This window comes from Sorghum bicolor, chromosome 9 (genome assembly GCF_000003195.3).
Source record: "Sorghum bicolor cultivar BTx623 chromosome 9, Sorghum_bicolor_NCBIv3, whole genome shotgun sequence".
Lineage (NCBI taxonomy): Eukaryota > Viridiplantae > Streptophyta > Magnoliopsida > Poales > Poaceae > Sorghum > Sorghum bicolor.
Window position 1 is genome coordinate 4,598,340 of NC_012878.2, and position 15,927 is coordinate 4,614,266.

Below are 15,927 nucleotides of genomic sequence, written 5' to 3' on the forward strand. Positions count from 1 at the left end.
CTCGTTCGTGTCTAGACCGCGAGTCTAGACGCCGACACATGGAGCATTAAATATAGATAAAAACAAAAACTAATTGTACAGTTTACCTGTAAATTGCGAGACGAGTCTTTTAAGCCTAGTTACTCTATGATTGAACAATATTTATCAAATAAAAACGAAAGTGCTACAGGGTCAAAATCCAAAAACTTTTCGCATATAAACAAGGCCTAGACCAAAAGCTAACATGGAACATGAAAATACGTAAATGTCCTTCCACCAATCTCTTTCTCTCTCCACGATCTCTCCCATGCCTTGTTTAGTTCACTCAAAAACCAAAAACTTTTCAAAATTCTTCGTCACATCAAATCTTGTGACACATGCATGGAGCATTAAATATAGACGAAAATAAAAACTAATTGCACAGTTTGCTTGTAAATCGCGAGATGAGTCTTTTGAACCTAGTTAGTCTATAATTGGATAATATTTACCAAATAAAAACAAAAATACTACAGTACCCGAATCCAAAAATTTTTGGGAACTAAACAAGGCCTAAAAGGGCAGGGTAGTCTATTCAACCATGAATTACCTAAATTTTAGTTTGTTTCCAAACATCATCCAACTAAATTTTAGATGACCAAACTTTAGTCCAACTAAATTTTAGTTCTGGATGATTCAAGTAGGCCTTAGTGCGAGCGGTGTCAGCTTCGTCATAATCCACCCATATATGGGCAAATCTATATGTCCTTTGGACTCGTGACAGCATGCTTAATTTCTAGAAAGTTAAAAAAGCTAGCTCCTACTCCCTCTGTTCCAAGATGCATGAAGTGTCCTCTTTCCTAGAGTTAATTAGTTTTAAGTTTGATCAAATTTATATAAAATACATTAACATTCATGGTACCAAATTATTTATATAAAATACATTAATTCAAATCCAGAATCACCCTTTTTTTGGAACGGCGGATGCAGTAGATTGGTAGCCAAAATAATTGAAGTTGTTGTAAATCTGGAGATGCACTTACATGAAACTTGCAACATCCTGATTCTTGGTTAACACACCGGCCCAGCCCATGTTCAGCACAGCTGTGTTCGTGGGCCTGTGGTGAACTGTGGTACTATTCATTTATACTTACTTCATTCTAAATTATAAGACATTTCAAAAATATTAAAAAGTGAAAGCATCTTAAGCTAAAATTATAAAAATAATTATAAAAATTTATAACATCAAATAGATATACTATAAAAATATAATTAATAAAAAATCTAATAATATTTAGTTGATATCATAAATATTATTATCTTATCATATAAATTTGGTCAAATTTGAGATTTTTTAACTCTCCAATATTCTTGAAATGTTATAATTTGGGATCAAGGGATTAACACACTAAATGGATTTTATGCCCAGGCCGCCTCCAACCAAACACGTCGTCTCGGATCAATATGGGCCCATGTCTTACGTAACCAGCTTCATTTCTGTTGCAAATTGGCCCATGCATGTTTCTTGTCTTCTTGCTCTATTGCCCGCGGCACAGTTTAGGTACACGCATCGGGGCGGATCCAGTGCTGCACCACTGAGGTACATGGCATATCCTAGGTCCAGACCAATAAGATTACTTTTTCTTTGAGACAGAGCAATCACATCATTTTATTGCCTTCTTACATCTCGAGTTATCCAATAAATTACAAACTCTAGGAGGAGAAGTCCATATGGATTGATCCGGGTCCCAACTGAAGCCAAACACGAGCAAGTTCATGAGCATAAGTATTACAAGATCATGGCGCATGGACCACATCTACATACACAAAATTCATAGAAATAAGAAATTCCGCTTCTCAAATGAGAACACCGGCAGCCGAAAAATCATAGTCATTACACTAAAGGGCCTGTACTAGAACTGTTGAGTCTGATTCTAGGATAATATGAGACATCCCTTGATCAATCGCTGCCACTTTGTAAAACGAAAAAAGGTCCACATTACTTTACTTTTCTTAACTTTTGCGAAAGTATACTTTTCTTCGTTGAACTCTAAAACCAAGTAAAACACTTTCTTGAACTTTTAAAACCGCTCGTTTTATCTCCCTGACCGGTTATAAGCGGTTTTCAAAGGCAGTTTTGTCTTTTTTCCTTTTTATGGTGAAATTTTTATGACCGGTTATAACTGTCTTTGGAAACCGCTTATAACCGGTTATAATCGTTTTATTGTGGTAAAATTTTTATGATGGGCTAATTATTATATGCTTCAACTATAGTAAAAATATCATACTCATTATATCATGTATAACGATATGCTCAAGTGTTGCTACTTTATCACAAAAGACTTATGTAACCTAAGTTCTAATCCTATAAATTAGCTTAGCAAGCTAAATTAGAAAGGTAAGCATATAACCTAGGTAAGCATGTAGAGTGTGGATACTTAAATGTGATAGATATGCTAATTCCCAATGATGACAGTGATTTTTTTTCTGAGATATCATGAAGCTCACGCTCCTTCGTACATGCATGCTCAGCGGCCTTTAAAAATTAGATTTATAGAGGTGACTAGAAACAGGAGCCTATAAACCGATTTGTACAATTGTTGTTCCAAAGTAGCAAACCTCGGGTAAAAAACAGCAAAAAAAAAAAAAAAAAAAAAACTTGGGAGACTCCACTGGGTAGCGGCACGTGCACGCCATCACGAGTGACCCAATTATTTGCGCTGCCGGCACTAGAACAATTGACTTTCCACTTCACCCATACAGTACTTGTGTCCAAATAAAATATTCGTCCTCTTTATTTTATCTTCATCTAATTTTAAAATAAGTATTTGAAATTCTAAATAAATTTAAATAAAAAATTTATCAACTATAAAGTTTTTATAACTTTGATATCAACAACTTTGGTTTTTGTTGTTTCTCCATCTGAGATCATTCAAATTTTTTTATTTCAAAAGTCAAAAATTCACACATAATTTTACATACAAAGATGAATTCAAATAAAAAAGTTATCAACTACATAGTTTTATAACTTTTTGAGATCTACAACTTTCATATTGACTATTTCTCCATTCAATGTTGTTTGAAAATTCAAATTTTAAATGTTAGAGATTAAAACATGATTTTTGAAAATTCAATGTTGTATATCTTTTCGAGATCTATAACTTTATTTTGATCATTTCTCCATCTAAAATCATTTAAAAATTCAATGTTGTATATCTTTTTGAGATCTATAACTTTATTTTGATCATTTCTCCATTTAAAATCATTTAAAAATCGATTTTTGGAGGTGACTGAAAATAGAGTTGTCTCTAGAAATTGATTTCTAAAGACGGTAGAGGCGGCTTGGTTTAGAGGTTACCATAGATGTGGCTCAATTTTTAGCTGCCTGATCAGTAAAAGCCTCCCATTAGTATAAAAGATTTTGTTTTTTTTTTTGAGTAAAACTGGAGGGGTTTGCACCCCTACAGTGTTTTATTAATAAAAGGGAAACGTTACAGGTTACAAAGAGGTAGAAGAAAACTGCTTCCTAAAAAAACTTAGGAAACGAAAATGGAAAGAAAGAAAATTGAGCAGGAGGTTACAAGGTAAAGAGCTAAAGTAGATTTGCTATCCATTGCTCAATCATTGGGAAGTAGCTTTTCTTGGCCCTTAGGAGCAGCAGTCTCCATTCATTCGTAAAGTTGAATCTTGCTGCCTGTAGCGTTGGGACAACTCCCCTAAAAATTTGATCATTTCTGACTGACCATATAGCCCAGGCCATAAGAATGATGGCTTCCATGAAGAACGGCACATTAAGCTGATCCTTAAGACTTTCTAAAGTTTGAAGGGGGTCATAGGTTTGAGGAACAGTGACATTGATCATACCCCAACACTGAATTGCCAGAGGGCATTGGAGCAATAAGTGAGTTAAGGATTCTTCTTGTCCACAGTTGCAGAGCACACATGAATAATCCGGTAAGAGCATGTTCTTTCTTCTCAAAAGTCCTCTTGTACTTAATCTGTCTCTCAGGATTAGCCAGAAGAAAACTTTATGTTTATTCTGACAAGAAGAGCTCCAGGTCCAATTGAATGCTGGATGAATGTTTAGATGCCCACTCAGGTGCTTATAAGCCTTTTTAACTGAGAAATTCTGATTGCCCCAAATGAACGACCAATTGTCATTTTGTTCAGAGACTTGTGTTGCTGCTAAAATGTTCTGGAGGTTGTGTAATTGTGGTGGGCTATCTGTGAAATCGGTAGGTGGAACAGATTGAAGAGCGCACCAACCGACCAGGTTTCATTTTGTTTGACCTTCTTCTCATCAACTAACGATTCAACGTCTCAGATTCTCAGCATGCTAGCACAAGACATGTTTCTATGGAAGCGTGTCCAAAACGTTTTTTATATATACATTACTTTTAAATTAACTAGTGACGAAGCAATTGCAAGCTGGATTCATATGCTTAATACTATTATATTGTTAGCTCGTGTGTCGGTGAGTACGGCCACGCTTATAATAAAGAACACCATAACAGCACGTGTATAGTTTGGAAATCTCCTGCTTGTTAACTTAACTGGCATACAGTGATGTAGCTTGTACCTACTTCCTCCATTTCAAAATAGATCTTACCTGTACTATATTGATATACTAATTTTTTATCAAAACACTTTCAGATGTGAACTTAATTATTGATACTAGTTTTACCATAAAATGGGATAGATAAAATGTTGAGGTAATTGTAAATCAAATATTATAGTACTAATATTAAATAAAGTTCAAATGAGATACGTGCATGTCCACGGCGCACCCCCGATAAACACGGAATTTAGTAATGCTAACACAGCTAACTTACTTAGAGCTTACCCATATAAGCCCCTCATTCTGCAATTTGATCTCAGCCTCTTTGCACTTCACTCAACCCTTTTTGATCTTGACATCATGCCTCTATTATTACAAGAAGAAGGAGAGAATCTTTCCCATGTGTGATATGCTCTGGTCAAAGCCCACTACTAGAGATGGTTTCTAGAAGCGGAAGACATAACAAGATCGGTAATGAAAATGTCCCTATTTCTAGCGGCGGTTGACATATATATATATAAGCAAGGTAGACAACATGCATGATGACACCTCGTAAATGTGATAAATATATATATCAAGTACATGTATAAGCAATGGTAGACAATATGATGACACCTCTCAGTAGTTTTTCAATGCTTGTACATGTATATTTAGTATTTTTTTAGCAAAAAATTACAAAATTATCATCAATTAAATGAAACGACTTTTTTTGCTATACAATTGAAAAATATTTATAGGGCATTAAACACTTTTCACTGTGTTAGGGGGAGAGCCCGGGCCACCCCGTGGTTCCACCAATACATATAACTAATTGCTACTAGAAATGGGCATTTTCACAAGCAATTGCTTTAGAAGACCAACCGCCATCGGAATTGGATGCATTAATTGTCAGAGGCGGTCACTTATGCCATCCGCCATTGGAAATCATCCTTAGTGAACATTAAAAAGGAATGGTTCTTACAAAGCAACTAATTGGTGGGGTGGTAAAGATGTCTTAAGCCGAAGAAAAGGTTGTGGCTTTGAATTCTAAAAAAAAATGCACACGCAATAATTTTGACATGAAAAATTGCATAACTCGCGATGCATATGACTCAAAGGTTGCTCGGTGAGAATTACCACACACAATGTTAAGGGTAGATCTGTCTATATATGGAATTAAATTCCAATCGCATTTTGGGATGACAACACGATTTCAATTCAGGACATTTAGTGGAAACAGTATTCTGGAGTTCGTCCAATTCTATAACTATCACATGTTAGGATATGTATTAGAAAGACATAATCATAGATTCATAGCATTGTCTGCAAAGGAACAAAAAGGCATGCACGTGTACTTGAGAAATTCAGAAAATAAAGGGGCTGCTCTAGTGTCTAGAACATGCAATATTTGTTAGCTAACTAGCTAGTAGTATGCATGCATGTCCCGATGAAGAAGTTGTGAGAAAGTCATATCATATATGGTGTCTTTTGCATGGTCAAAACACTAGTACAAAGAAAATCTGTATAGGCGGTTCATAAGCCATCTTTCCACTATTGGTTAACTGAGAACCACCTGTGCAAATCGATTTTCATAGGCGGTTCAGTTAAGACAACCGCCTGTAGAAATCAATTTTCATATACGGTTCATTTAAGCCAACCTCCAGTGGAAACATGATTTTTAGTGTCTATTGGCTTAACTGAACCACATATGGAAATGCTTTTTAGCGGACTGTTTGATTTCTACTAGCCAATGTCAAGAGAAACCGCCTGTAGAAATAAAAGGCCACCGCCAGCATAGAGCTTTTATGTACTAGTGAAAAAAAAAACATGATCGAGACTCCCCAATTCGGAGCACCTTATTGATCATGATGCATATGCATTCACCGTACCATTCCCAATCCGAGGCATGAACGAACTCATTTTTCAAATGTCGTTCAAGTGTTCAACACCCATGCCATGCATCATGAAGCTCCAATCGCAGCGGCGGCAATGTTGGCGCCGAACAGCCTGACGACGCGCTCACCGCCATCGTCAGGACAATGGTCGCCGTCGTTGCCGTCGCTGCAGCCGTCGTCGTCTTTCCTCTTCCGCTTCCTGCACTCGATGAACATCCGCCGCCGCTTCACATCCGTAGTCGTCTCCGCGTCGTCGGTGATCGCCGCCTGCGAGAACGCGACGGTGTCACCGGCGGCAAGGCCCTTCTCCCTGACGAAGCGGCTCCAGCCCCGGGTGAGCACGTAGCTCTGGCTGCTGCTCCAGTACGAGTACCGGAACCGCCACACCTTCCCGGTCCCGCCGCCGACGCCGACGTCCTCGAAGGCGAGCAGCACGGGCGCCGCGTCGGCGGCCTCCTCGATCCGCGGGAAGTGCTTCTCGGCGTGGAGCTTCGGCACTACCATCCGGTTGAGCCGGCCGACGTCGCTCGGCGTCACCGCCTTCTCGAACATCGTCACCCGTGGGAGTACCACCAGAGACCGGTCACCACCGCCGCTGCCGCCGGAGCGCAGCGCCTGCCGGAGCTCGTCGTCGTAGGTGTGCTTCCGCAGCATGTCGACGACCTCGGCCTTGGGCCGCGCGGCGAGGAACGCCATCTCGGCCGCGTCTGCGGGGTGGCCCGGGAAGTTGGCGGCGGCGCCGCGGCCGCGGAAGCGGAGCGCGGCCACGTCGTAGGCGCGCGCGGCGGCCGCCTCGTCGGCGAACGTGCCGAGCCACACGCGCGCGTGCCGCTCGTATGTCTGCGCGCCCCACCGCCCGTTGGGCTGCGGCACCACGCCCTTGTACCGCGACGACGGCGGCGCCCGGGCGTGCGGCGACGGCGACGCAGCTGTGGCCTGATAGTCGTCGCCCTCCGGCTCCAGCCGACGACGGCGACCCTGCTCAGCAGCCGGTGCCGACATGACGGCGACCTCAGGCATGCCACCGGGGACGCACGCACGCGGACACCACTGAGGAGATGCTTTCTTGCTTGTGATCGGTGCTCTCGGCGTCGGCGGCAATGTCAACATGACCGTACTAGCAACTAGCGGCGTGGAAGCTGGAGGTTGAGCGTTTCACGTGCCATATTTGCACACTAGGAGTTTACTAAATGTAAGTGTACTCTATAAGGCCGTGTGTAGTTTCCGATACGAAAAATTTCGCGACACTGTAGTATTTTCGTTTGTTTGTGGTAATTATTGTCTAACCATAGACTAACTAGACTTAAAAGATCCGTCTCGTAAATTTTAACCAAATTATGCAACTAGTTTTTATTTTCGTCTATATTTAATACTCTATACATGTGTCTAAAGATTCGATGTGACGGAAAATTTTGAAAATTTTTGGATAGAAGTAAACAAAGCCTAAGTTTTTAATACACGTTTTCCGAGGACCATTCTCCGGCCAAAATATGATGTCAGCAAACCCTTATAAAAAAAATGATGTCAGCAAACCCTTATAAAAATTTGATATAATGGATAGATATTTGGAGTTAGCACCTTGTAAAAAAATCAATATTATGGATAAATATGTATCAAAATTCAATATTACAATAAATACTTATAAAAAATCAACATTATGTATTTATAAAAATTCAATATTATGGATAGATATTTTCTGAGGCCAAAACCTTATAAGAGGTCAAGACAGGCACACTTTTTGTTTTATGAACAAAGAAAGAGGGAGAAGCACTTGGCTTTAAAAAATGAAACTGGAGACAGTCCTGCTCACAAGTTTACTCGGAAAAAAAAAGTTTCTGTTCATGTTCTGGATTAGTTTGTTCTCCAAATCGGAGTATATTGAAAGTTTTAAATTGTTGTCAAAATTGGATCTTTAAGGATTGCAGCCAATGCATAGAGGTGACAATTGTTTGTGACTGGAGTTGGATGGAGTGTAGCACTATCGTCATGCAAGCTGTAAGTATGCAAACTGGAGTTATTTCAATTCACATAAACTTGAAACCGGACATTGCAGAATTTATTTTAACTAGTGCATTAATCTAGTCCGAGCACGACACGGTTCCAGCATGCCATCATTTGTCATACATAGCGTTAGGGAGGGACATGCTTGGTTCAAAGTTGCAACATACAAGGTAATACCTAAGCAAAATGCACCAGGTTAACTGCACTTCCAGTTTACTCCAAAATAGAATAACTATTTGGTTAGGACCTTAATTCATTCAGCATGAAACAATGGCACTGAAGTCAGCGGCTTTTCTTGCCCTTCTTCGTCTTGCTCGCGTTCCAAAGCATCACAGCATGCCGAGCTCCTTCCACCATATTTGCTTTCCGACCCTGGTCATAGTTCCACAGCTCAGGGAACGGATCCTTCCTGCCGCCATTGGCATCCTTCAGCTCCATCAGAACCTTTGTTACTGCAGCATAGGGTTCTTGACCGAGCTCCTTCAGTTCTTGGAGCTTCCTGTCACCCTCATTGAGTGCTTCCTACACAGGCACGTGCAGCATCAATGCTCCATATAAACAATTCATACCAGTAGATACATGTTCAACACAAGGCAAAGATTCCATCTTACCGATGCTTTTCCATCAACAATAATAACCTTGAAAGGCTGCCATTCTGGATTTTCAATTTCATTCTGCCACTTTGAACAAAGACTAGAACTTTTAGCTTCTGCATCTGCTGCTGGAAATTTTCGCTTGCACAGGCTTAGAAACACACTGGGGTCAAGCTCACCAACTTTCTTGACGCCGATCTGTGACTGGCAGCTTGTGGTTCGGGGCAAACTCTGCAGAGACTGCAATTAGACCAAACATGAGTTCCCATAAACAAAAACACTAGCTCAAACTGAGTAGTACACTGGTATGACATAAAAATTATCATACATTTATCAACACCTCACGAGCTTCTCGCAACTCATCACTGGACTTTCTTTCCCTACTGATTAAATCTTGGTTGTAGTTTTCCGCATATTTCAGTTCATCAATCTTCTCATTGAGCTCCTCCTTTAGTTTATCTATTTTCTCTCTGGATTCTGGATCTTCATCACCTGGCTTGAGCTCCATCACATGCAGTTTCCCGCTCAAGTGGTTTATTTCCAATTCAAGTTTCTGCTTCTTCTCCAACTGTGTGTTCAACCTCAAAAAGTCGTCTAGAATAGCTTTTGTTTCTCTCTACAGTTCAAATGTCATTCAAAAGAAAACCGCATGCAAGCACGTCAAGGGAACAGGGGCTAACCGTTTGTTTATCCACAAGCTTTTGGACATTTTCATCAGCTTTCTCCTGCTCCAATGCAGCCAACCTAAGATGATTGGTCCTCATTGCATTCTGTACAGCAGAAGTTAAATGTACGTTATACAAGTTGCACAAATATTTCATCATAAGTGGCCTAATTTCTTTTTGTAATCTGTTTGCTGTAACTGTTAGTTACTCTTTATAACCTTTTTTTAATTAATTAATGTCAGTAGGGGCTCTGCCCCTCCTGTTTCCTCCAAATCACCAACAGTTGGAGGACTATTTTGACTAGGATACTAGTTCTTAAAATTTACAAGAGATAACCAAAAATAATAATAATAAGTCCTGTACAAATACACCTCTTGCAAATTCACCCTAATAGAATTGTTCAACCATCTGGCAAGTGACAACTAATTGTAGAATGATCTATGTTTTCATACCATAAAATCACCAAGTAACAAAAAGATTTCATTTTCAAAGAAATAGCAATCAAAGTTATTTATCATTCTTAGAAGACATACATGACTAGAGGATTCTAATTCCTGTAAGGAGCAGAAAAATACATCGTATATACTAATCTCCAAGCTATTATGTGATTCTTGTTGATAAAACATTTTGCCTCAGATGAAAGAAATTGCCCACCTTTAGCTTCTCCTGCTCAAGTTTCTTTTTGTCATGCTCCGACTGCTCAATTTGTTTGTTTCTTGCATCAAGTGCGTCCGCCATGTCCTGCATATCGTATCGTAGCTTCCGGTTCTGCTCAACAATTCTTTGTGTGTTTTGTTGACCAAGTTGTCTCATCTTCAGGATCTCTAGTAAAAGTGGAAAAACCGTTAGTACAGTCATAGATAGCACATGATTGAAAATGGATAGTAACCACCACTGCATGTATTTAGTCACTCCTAAGGGTATCATGCATAAACAACCAGAATATTGCCATGTACCTTGATTGTATGACTGGAGTTGTTGCTCCCTCTTCTGCATCATTATGTTAAGTGAAGCAGAACGCTTGTTGTACTCAGACTCAAGTTGCTCTAAATAAATTTCCTTTTCTTTAACTTTGCAGGCCAAATTGGACAGAAGCTTTTCGGTTTTATTTGCCCCTTCACTACCAATATCTTTTAATGTTTTCAGGTCACCATTTTTTCTCAGTAGCTCACCTATTGCCCCTAGAGAATTGTAATCATCAGCCCTTGCCATCCACCCAACAGGCTCTTTACATTCAGACTTCATCTCCTTCCAGCAATTTTTACTGTACCCTTTCATTGCAAAGTGAGCATCAAAGGCCCGTGCATTCCTGAAAGCACTCCAGTCATTCCCAAACTCAAAAACAGCATCACGCGTGGGACGACCTTTGCTATATACAGGATGCACCTTCACTGGATGAAAAGATGAGTAATGCTCCTTCAGTCGATTCGCACTTTTACCAAAGAATTCATTTGGCATATTGACTAGGATAGCCATCCAGGGCCAGACAAATTGCTCATCTTGGGTATGCTCAGGATCCTGCACATCTATAAGCATTGGCTGCAAACGTGCGCCAGGTGATTCAGCAGGCTTACCCTTCAAATGCCTTGCAAGAGCACGGTGGTCTGCCTTCTCTTTGGCTTGCCGATCATGTGCTGCTCCCACACCAGAGGCATGCTGCAGCAGATCATTTAGACTGTGGTCCTTATCTTCATCTGAACAAAAGGGGCATCGGTACAAGCCTTCATCAGTCATCACTTGTAAATCTCCTGATTCCAGAAGCTCAAAAGTACCGGATCCATAAGCTTCGACCTCAGAATCTCCATCGGATGTGTAGTCCATTGCTGAAGGTAAGAGAAATGGCAAACAAAGTATGAAAAACGATGTTACCATTTGTCAGTAGTACAGTATGCTAAAGAAGCACACATAACAGAGAAATACTATGTTGACGCATAATGTAAGTTTATACAGGACCAGTTGAAGAAATGTTGAATCAGTCACTAGAGCTGAATCATATAAGCTGAGCATAAGTTGAATCAGTAACGGAAGCTCAATATCATACATTTCTACCCCCTAGAGGGTGTTCCAGTCTAGAACTCAAAACTACAATAATACTACAATCTGATAAACACCTTATACATGATAATACAGCATCTAGTCTGGCACTCCTGCCACTGTCCTTGGTTCCAACAAGGTTGATCCTGTGCAATTAAGTTATACTGGAACAGATGGAAAGATATTGGTTAAGGTACAGGACACCTCAGTGCTTGTTAAGAGCACGAGGGCTGGGGGATTGGGGTTTTATTATTTTTTTTTGAAACGAACCGGCAGGAGACCTATTAAAAAGAAGGGATCGCCTACACAGACACTATACAACGGGGTTTTATTATTATATCGTACAAAAGCGGTGACTTCAGGAACAGAGCACCAAGAAAACCAGAGCACCTTGGAATCACGTGCTTAAGAGCACCAAGAAAACCAGAGCACCTTGGAATCACGTGCTTAAGCTAACCCAGCAAAGGTTGCGCATTGATTTATTTTTTTTTAATAACAAGGTCCAAGAAAACCCCAGAATTTGTGCTGGTCACCTGTAAAACCCTCTTCCACCAGCACCAAAATCGATTTCGAGGAGCACACGAGCATTCATCCCAGGAAAAGGGAGACTGGACCCAAGAATCGAAGTACGAACCAGAACGGAGGTGCAGACGAAAAAGAAAAAAAAAATCAAAATTTTGATAACAAGCTCCAAGAAAACCCCAAAAATGTGTTTTTGTTTTTTCCCCCCTTCTTTTGCAGCCGACTCCACGCCGCACCGCAGCACACGCCGCCGGTGGAGAATCCATATTTGCTTCTTCTTTTTTTGTTTTTAGGATAAAAGAAAAAGGAGAGGAGAAAACCCCAAAGTAAAGCAGCATTCGAGGGCTTTGGTAAAGGACCAACGGAAATGGGGGGAGGAGGAAAAAGCGTTCGCTCCGGCGCATTCTCACCTGCAGCGGAGCCGGGGCGGGGGGGAGAGCGGCGGGGTCTCCTGCGCTCCGGCTTGCTCGGTTTCAGGCGACGATCGCTTGGCTTGGATTTGGGTGTTTCGGTTAGCCACGGCGAGCGCGTGGTGAGAGGGGAGAGAAGACGAAGGGAAGAAAGAAGAGGAAACCAGGAGGCGGAGGCGTCCGGCGTTAAAATGCGGAGGGACGATGACGGGTGCTTTGTCCCTCTCCGCCGTTCTCCGTTGAAAAATGGAGAAACTCAGGAGACCTGCGGGTTGGGCGAAAAATAATTTTGTTGCGTTTCGAATTGTTCCTGAATCAATCGAATACAAAATTCAAGTCCGAAATCAAAACAATTTATTATAAGCTTATATGTTTGTATGTATATATAATATCGGTATTGCTAGCGCCCGGACGTCCGGCGCTAACAGCGTGTCCGGACGCTGAAGCTCCCACCCGCATCACACGGAAAAAAGAAAATAAAGTAGGCAGCGTCCCTACGTAAGTCCCAAGCAGCGCTCTCTCACCGTGTCCTGTTCCTCCACCGCATCTCGTTTTTCACCTCCGCTCCCAACTCTGTTATCCACGGCGCCCTTATTCCCGTTTCCCACCGCGTCCTCCCTCTCTGTTCCTTCATTGCACCCAGTTCTTCCATGGCACCCCGTCCTCCACCGCGTCCTATTCCTTCATTAGGTCCCGTTCCCCATCGCGCCCCTGTCCCCTGTTCCTAACGCAATCCGTTCACAAGTGCAGCATTAAAACTATAAAAATTGTAACATCGCAAAAAATATGTACTGCAACATCAAAAAATATGTACTGCAACATCGTAAAAATATGTAGTGCAACATCAAAAAAACATGTACTGCAACATCGAAAAAATATGTACTGCAACATCAAAAATTATATGCTGCAATATCGAAAACAAAGTACTGCAACATCGAAAAAATATGTAGTGCAACATTGAATAAACATGTACTGCAACTGCAACTGCAACATGTGTTGCACCATCTCAAATGATAGTATTGTAACATCACAAAAATTGACCACGAAACATGGAGAGAAAATATTCGAAAAGTCATCTGTTGCAACAACCCAAAAATCTCATTGCAACATTTGAAAGTCATCTATCGCAACATCTAAAAAGAACCATTGCAACATGGAGAAACAAACAAAAAAGGACGTGCAAAAGTAGCAAGGGGATTGGCTCTGCTCCAACCCTGACCCATCACCTTCGAACTCACTCGAGGAAGGAGGAGTTCACCAGACCCCTAGCCACCACTATGTCCCTCAGATCTAGAGGAGGATGAAGATGATGAGGACGAGGGCTCAGATCCATAGGAGGAGGAGAAGTGTCCCTTAGATCTAGAGGAAGAGGATAAGGAGGATGGGGGCTGAGATCCATATGAGGATAAGGAGGAGAAGGATGAGGAGGAGGCTCAGATCTAGACCTACCTCGTCGGAGCCGCCGCCATCATCATCGTCTCCGAGGAGCAGGGAGGTTGCTAGTAGGAGGAGGAAGGAAGGGAGCGCAAACAGGAGGCGTGGCAGCAGCCTCAATGCGAGGGTGCCGTCTGTCCTAGAGAGTAGCAGCGAGCGCAGCAGCGAGCGTAAGTATCAAGAGGAGCGAGCGGTGGTGTATGTGGAGGTGGACGGAAATAACAAGGCGTTGGTGGCATCTATTCTGGTTTAATTAGGCCGCAGGTCCATGTGCGCGGTGTCGGGACGGGACGAACGCCCGCACATTACCGATATAATATACTATATTCACTTAAAATTTTTGGGTGTATTTTAATTCGAGGATAAGCTTTTAACCAATAGTTTTTTTATTGATATATTATTTTCATATTATTATTAGTACACACTTGTTGTAATTAGAGTAATAAAAAAATGGCCTCTGTGTTGATGCAAAACTGATCTGCAAACACAAAGGGCTAATACCCGATTCAAACGTTAAGGCGTGCCAGCCGATTTAACCTTACTATCGGCAAAGGTGATAACTCGAATACTTTAGTCCTGACAACAGCGATGCGCCCGGATGTCACGGCTAAGAGGTACTCACGCGGAACTCGAGAACACGTCGAGCTTAAGTCGACGAATTCCTAAGAACTCGTAATAAAAGGGAAAAAAGTATGACGAAATCGTCGAAAAAGTAGATGCTGGAATATGAGTAAAAACGTGTGTTTGATTGATTGATAGATGTCTCATTACAAGGCCCTAGGGTTCATATTTATACCCTGCTCAAAGAGCTACAACTAAACACGACTAGAATTCGAATTCCAAATTACACGGAATCCGTATACAAAACGACTTAAATAAATAAGGAAATAACAAAGTTATCTCCCGTGACAAACTAAAATTCTTCCATAAACCGATCAGCAGTTTCCGGACTCCTCCTCCGTATCATCGGCAGACTCCTTGCCATGGTCATCGGCAGACTCCCCTATTATAGCCATCGGCATAAACACGTCACTGTCCGTAGACTTAGTCACATTCGACCTCTCCTTCATCGGCAACCATCCTCATCGGCAATTCATCCTGTAAACAGCATACTTGCCACCTTATCCTGCCATCCTGGACACGTGCCCAAAAACGGTGTCAACACATGCCCCCCAATTTCGAAGTATAAAACTATTAATGCTCCGAAATTCTCTGCAGTAATGATGCCTTTTCCCGCAATTAATGTTCCTAATCTGGTAACCAACAACCTCAATCTGAACAACTCTGATCCTATTCTTCCGCAGATTCCTCGAAATCCCCAACTTCCTAAACGGGCATTTCTCTCTCAACCGTACATCGGCAATATTACCGTTACAAAGATCTGCCGATGTACTGACCAGGGCGTTCGTACAAACGGCTACCTCCCCTTTATTCGCCCATCGGCAATATGACCATTATAGAACGCTGCCGATGGACCGACCAGGAAATCTCGCGCAGTAAAATATCTTCGGATAATGACCGCTTCCCGTCAAATCACCTGCACAATCCCTTAATTACCGTGCGAACAGTTACCATATCTACTTGAGTACCCTCGGATTTCCCGGATGCGGCAAAGAGATAAGTCAGATTTGCCCTTGCCCATTTTGTTCTATAAATAGTTCCTTCTCGGGTACTCCTTCCCCATCACATCATTCCACCACCCCAACTTTACTTTTCCAGCGGCGGCGCCATTCGAAACTCCCAAGACCTCCGACAAACACTCTTCCTCATCAACCCCGGTGCCTTCAAACACTCTCTTCGCAGCAAGATGGCCATTAGCTTCGTCGTCCCTGAGGTCAGATCTCCATCTCGTCTCCTGTATATTTTTCTCGTATCCCTGTT

General features: G+C 41.6%; 2 protein-coding genes across 3 annotated transcripts; both read right to left on the reverse strand.

Annotated features, from left to right (window-relative positions):
* LOC8069524 (putative AP2/ERF and B3 domain-containing protein Os01g0140700) lies at positions 6,002–7,501 on the reverse strand. The gene has a single exon (XM_002440571.2). It carries the CDS (start codon positions 7,495–7,497, stop codon positions 6,454–6,456), a length of 1,044 nt encoding a protein of 347 aa, XP_002440616.2. The 5' UTR covers positions 7,498–7,501; the 3' UTR covers positions 6,002–6,453.
* LOC8069525 (protein INVOLVED IN DE NOVO 2) lies at positions 8,417–12,810 on the reverse strand. 2 transcript variants are annotated; one of them, XM_021447277.1, is made up of 7 exons: positions 12,613–12,810; positions 10,603–11,469; positions 10,301–10,470; positions 9,662–9,751; positions 9,310–9,597; positions 9,000–9,221; positions 8,417–8,910 (listed from the first exon to the last, which is right to left on the reverse strand). In XM_021447277.1, exons 2-7 carry the CDS (start codon positions 11,465–11,467, stop codon positions 8,671–8,673), a joined length of 1,875 nt encoding a protein of 624 aa, XP_021302952.1. In that variant the 5' UTR covers positions 11,468–11,469; positions 12,613–12,810; the 3' UTR covers positions 8,417–8,670. The 2 variants fall into 2 exon arrangements, with proteins under 2 accessions (XP_021302952.1, XP_021302951.1); XM_021447276.1 differs by lacking the exon at positions 12,613–12,810 and having other exon boundaries at positions 10,603–11,917.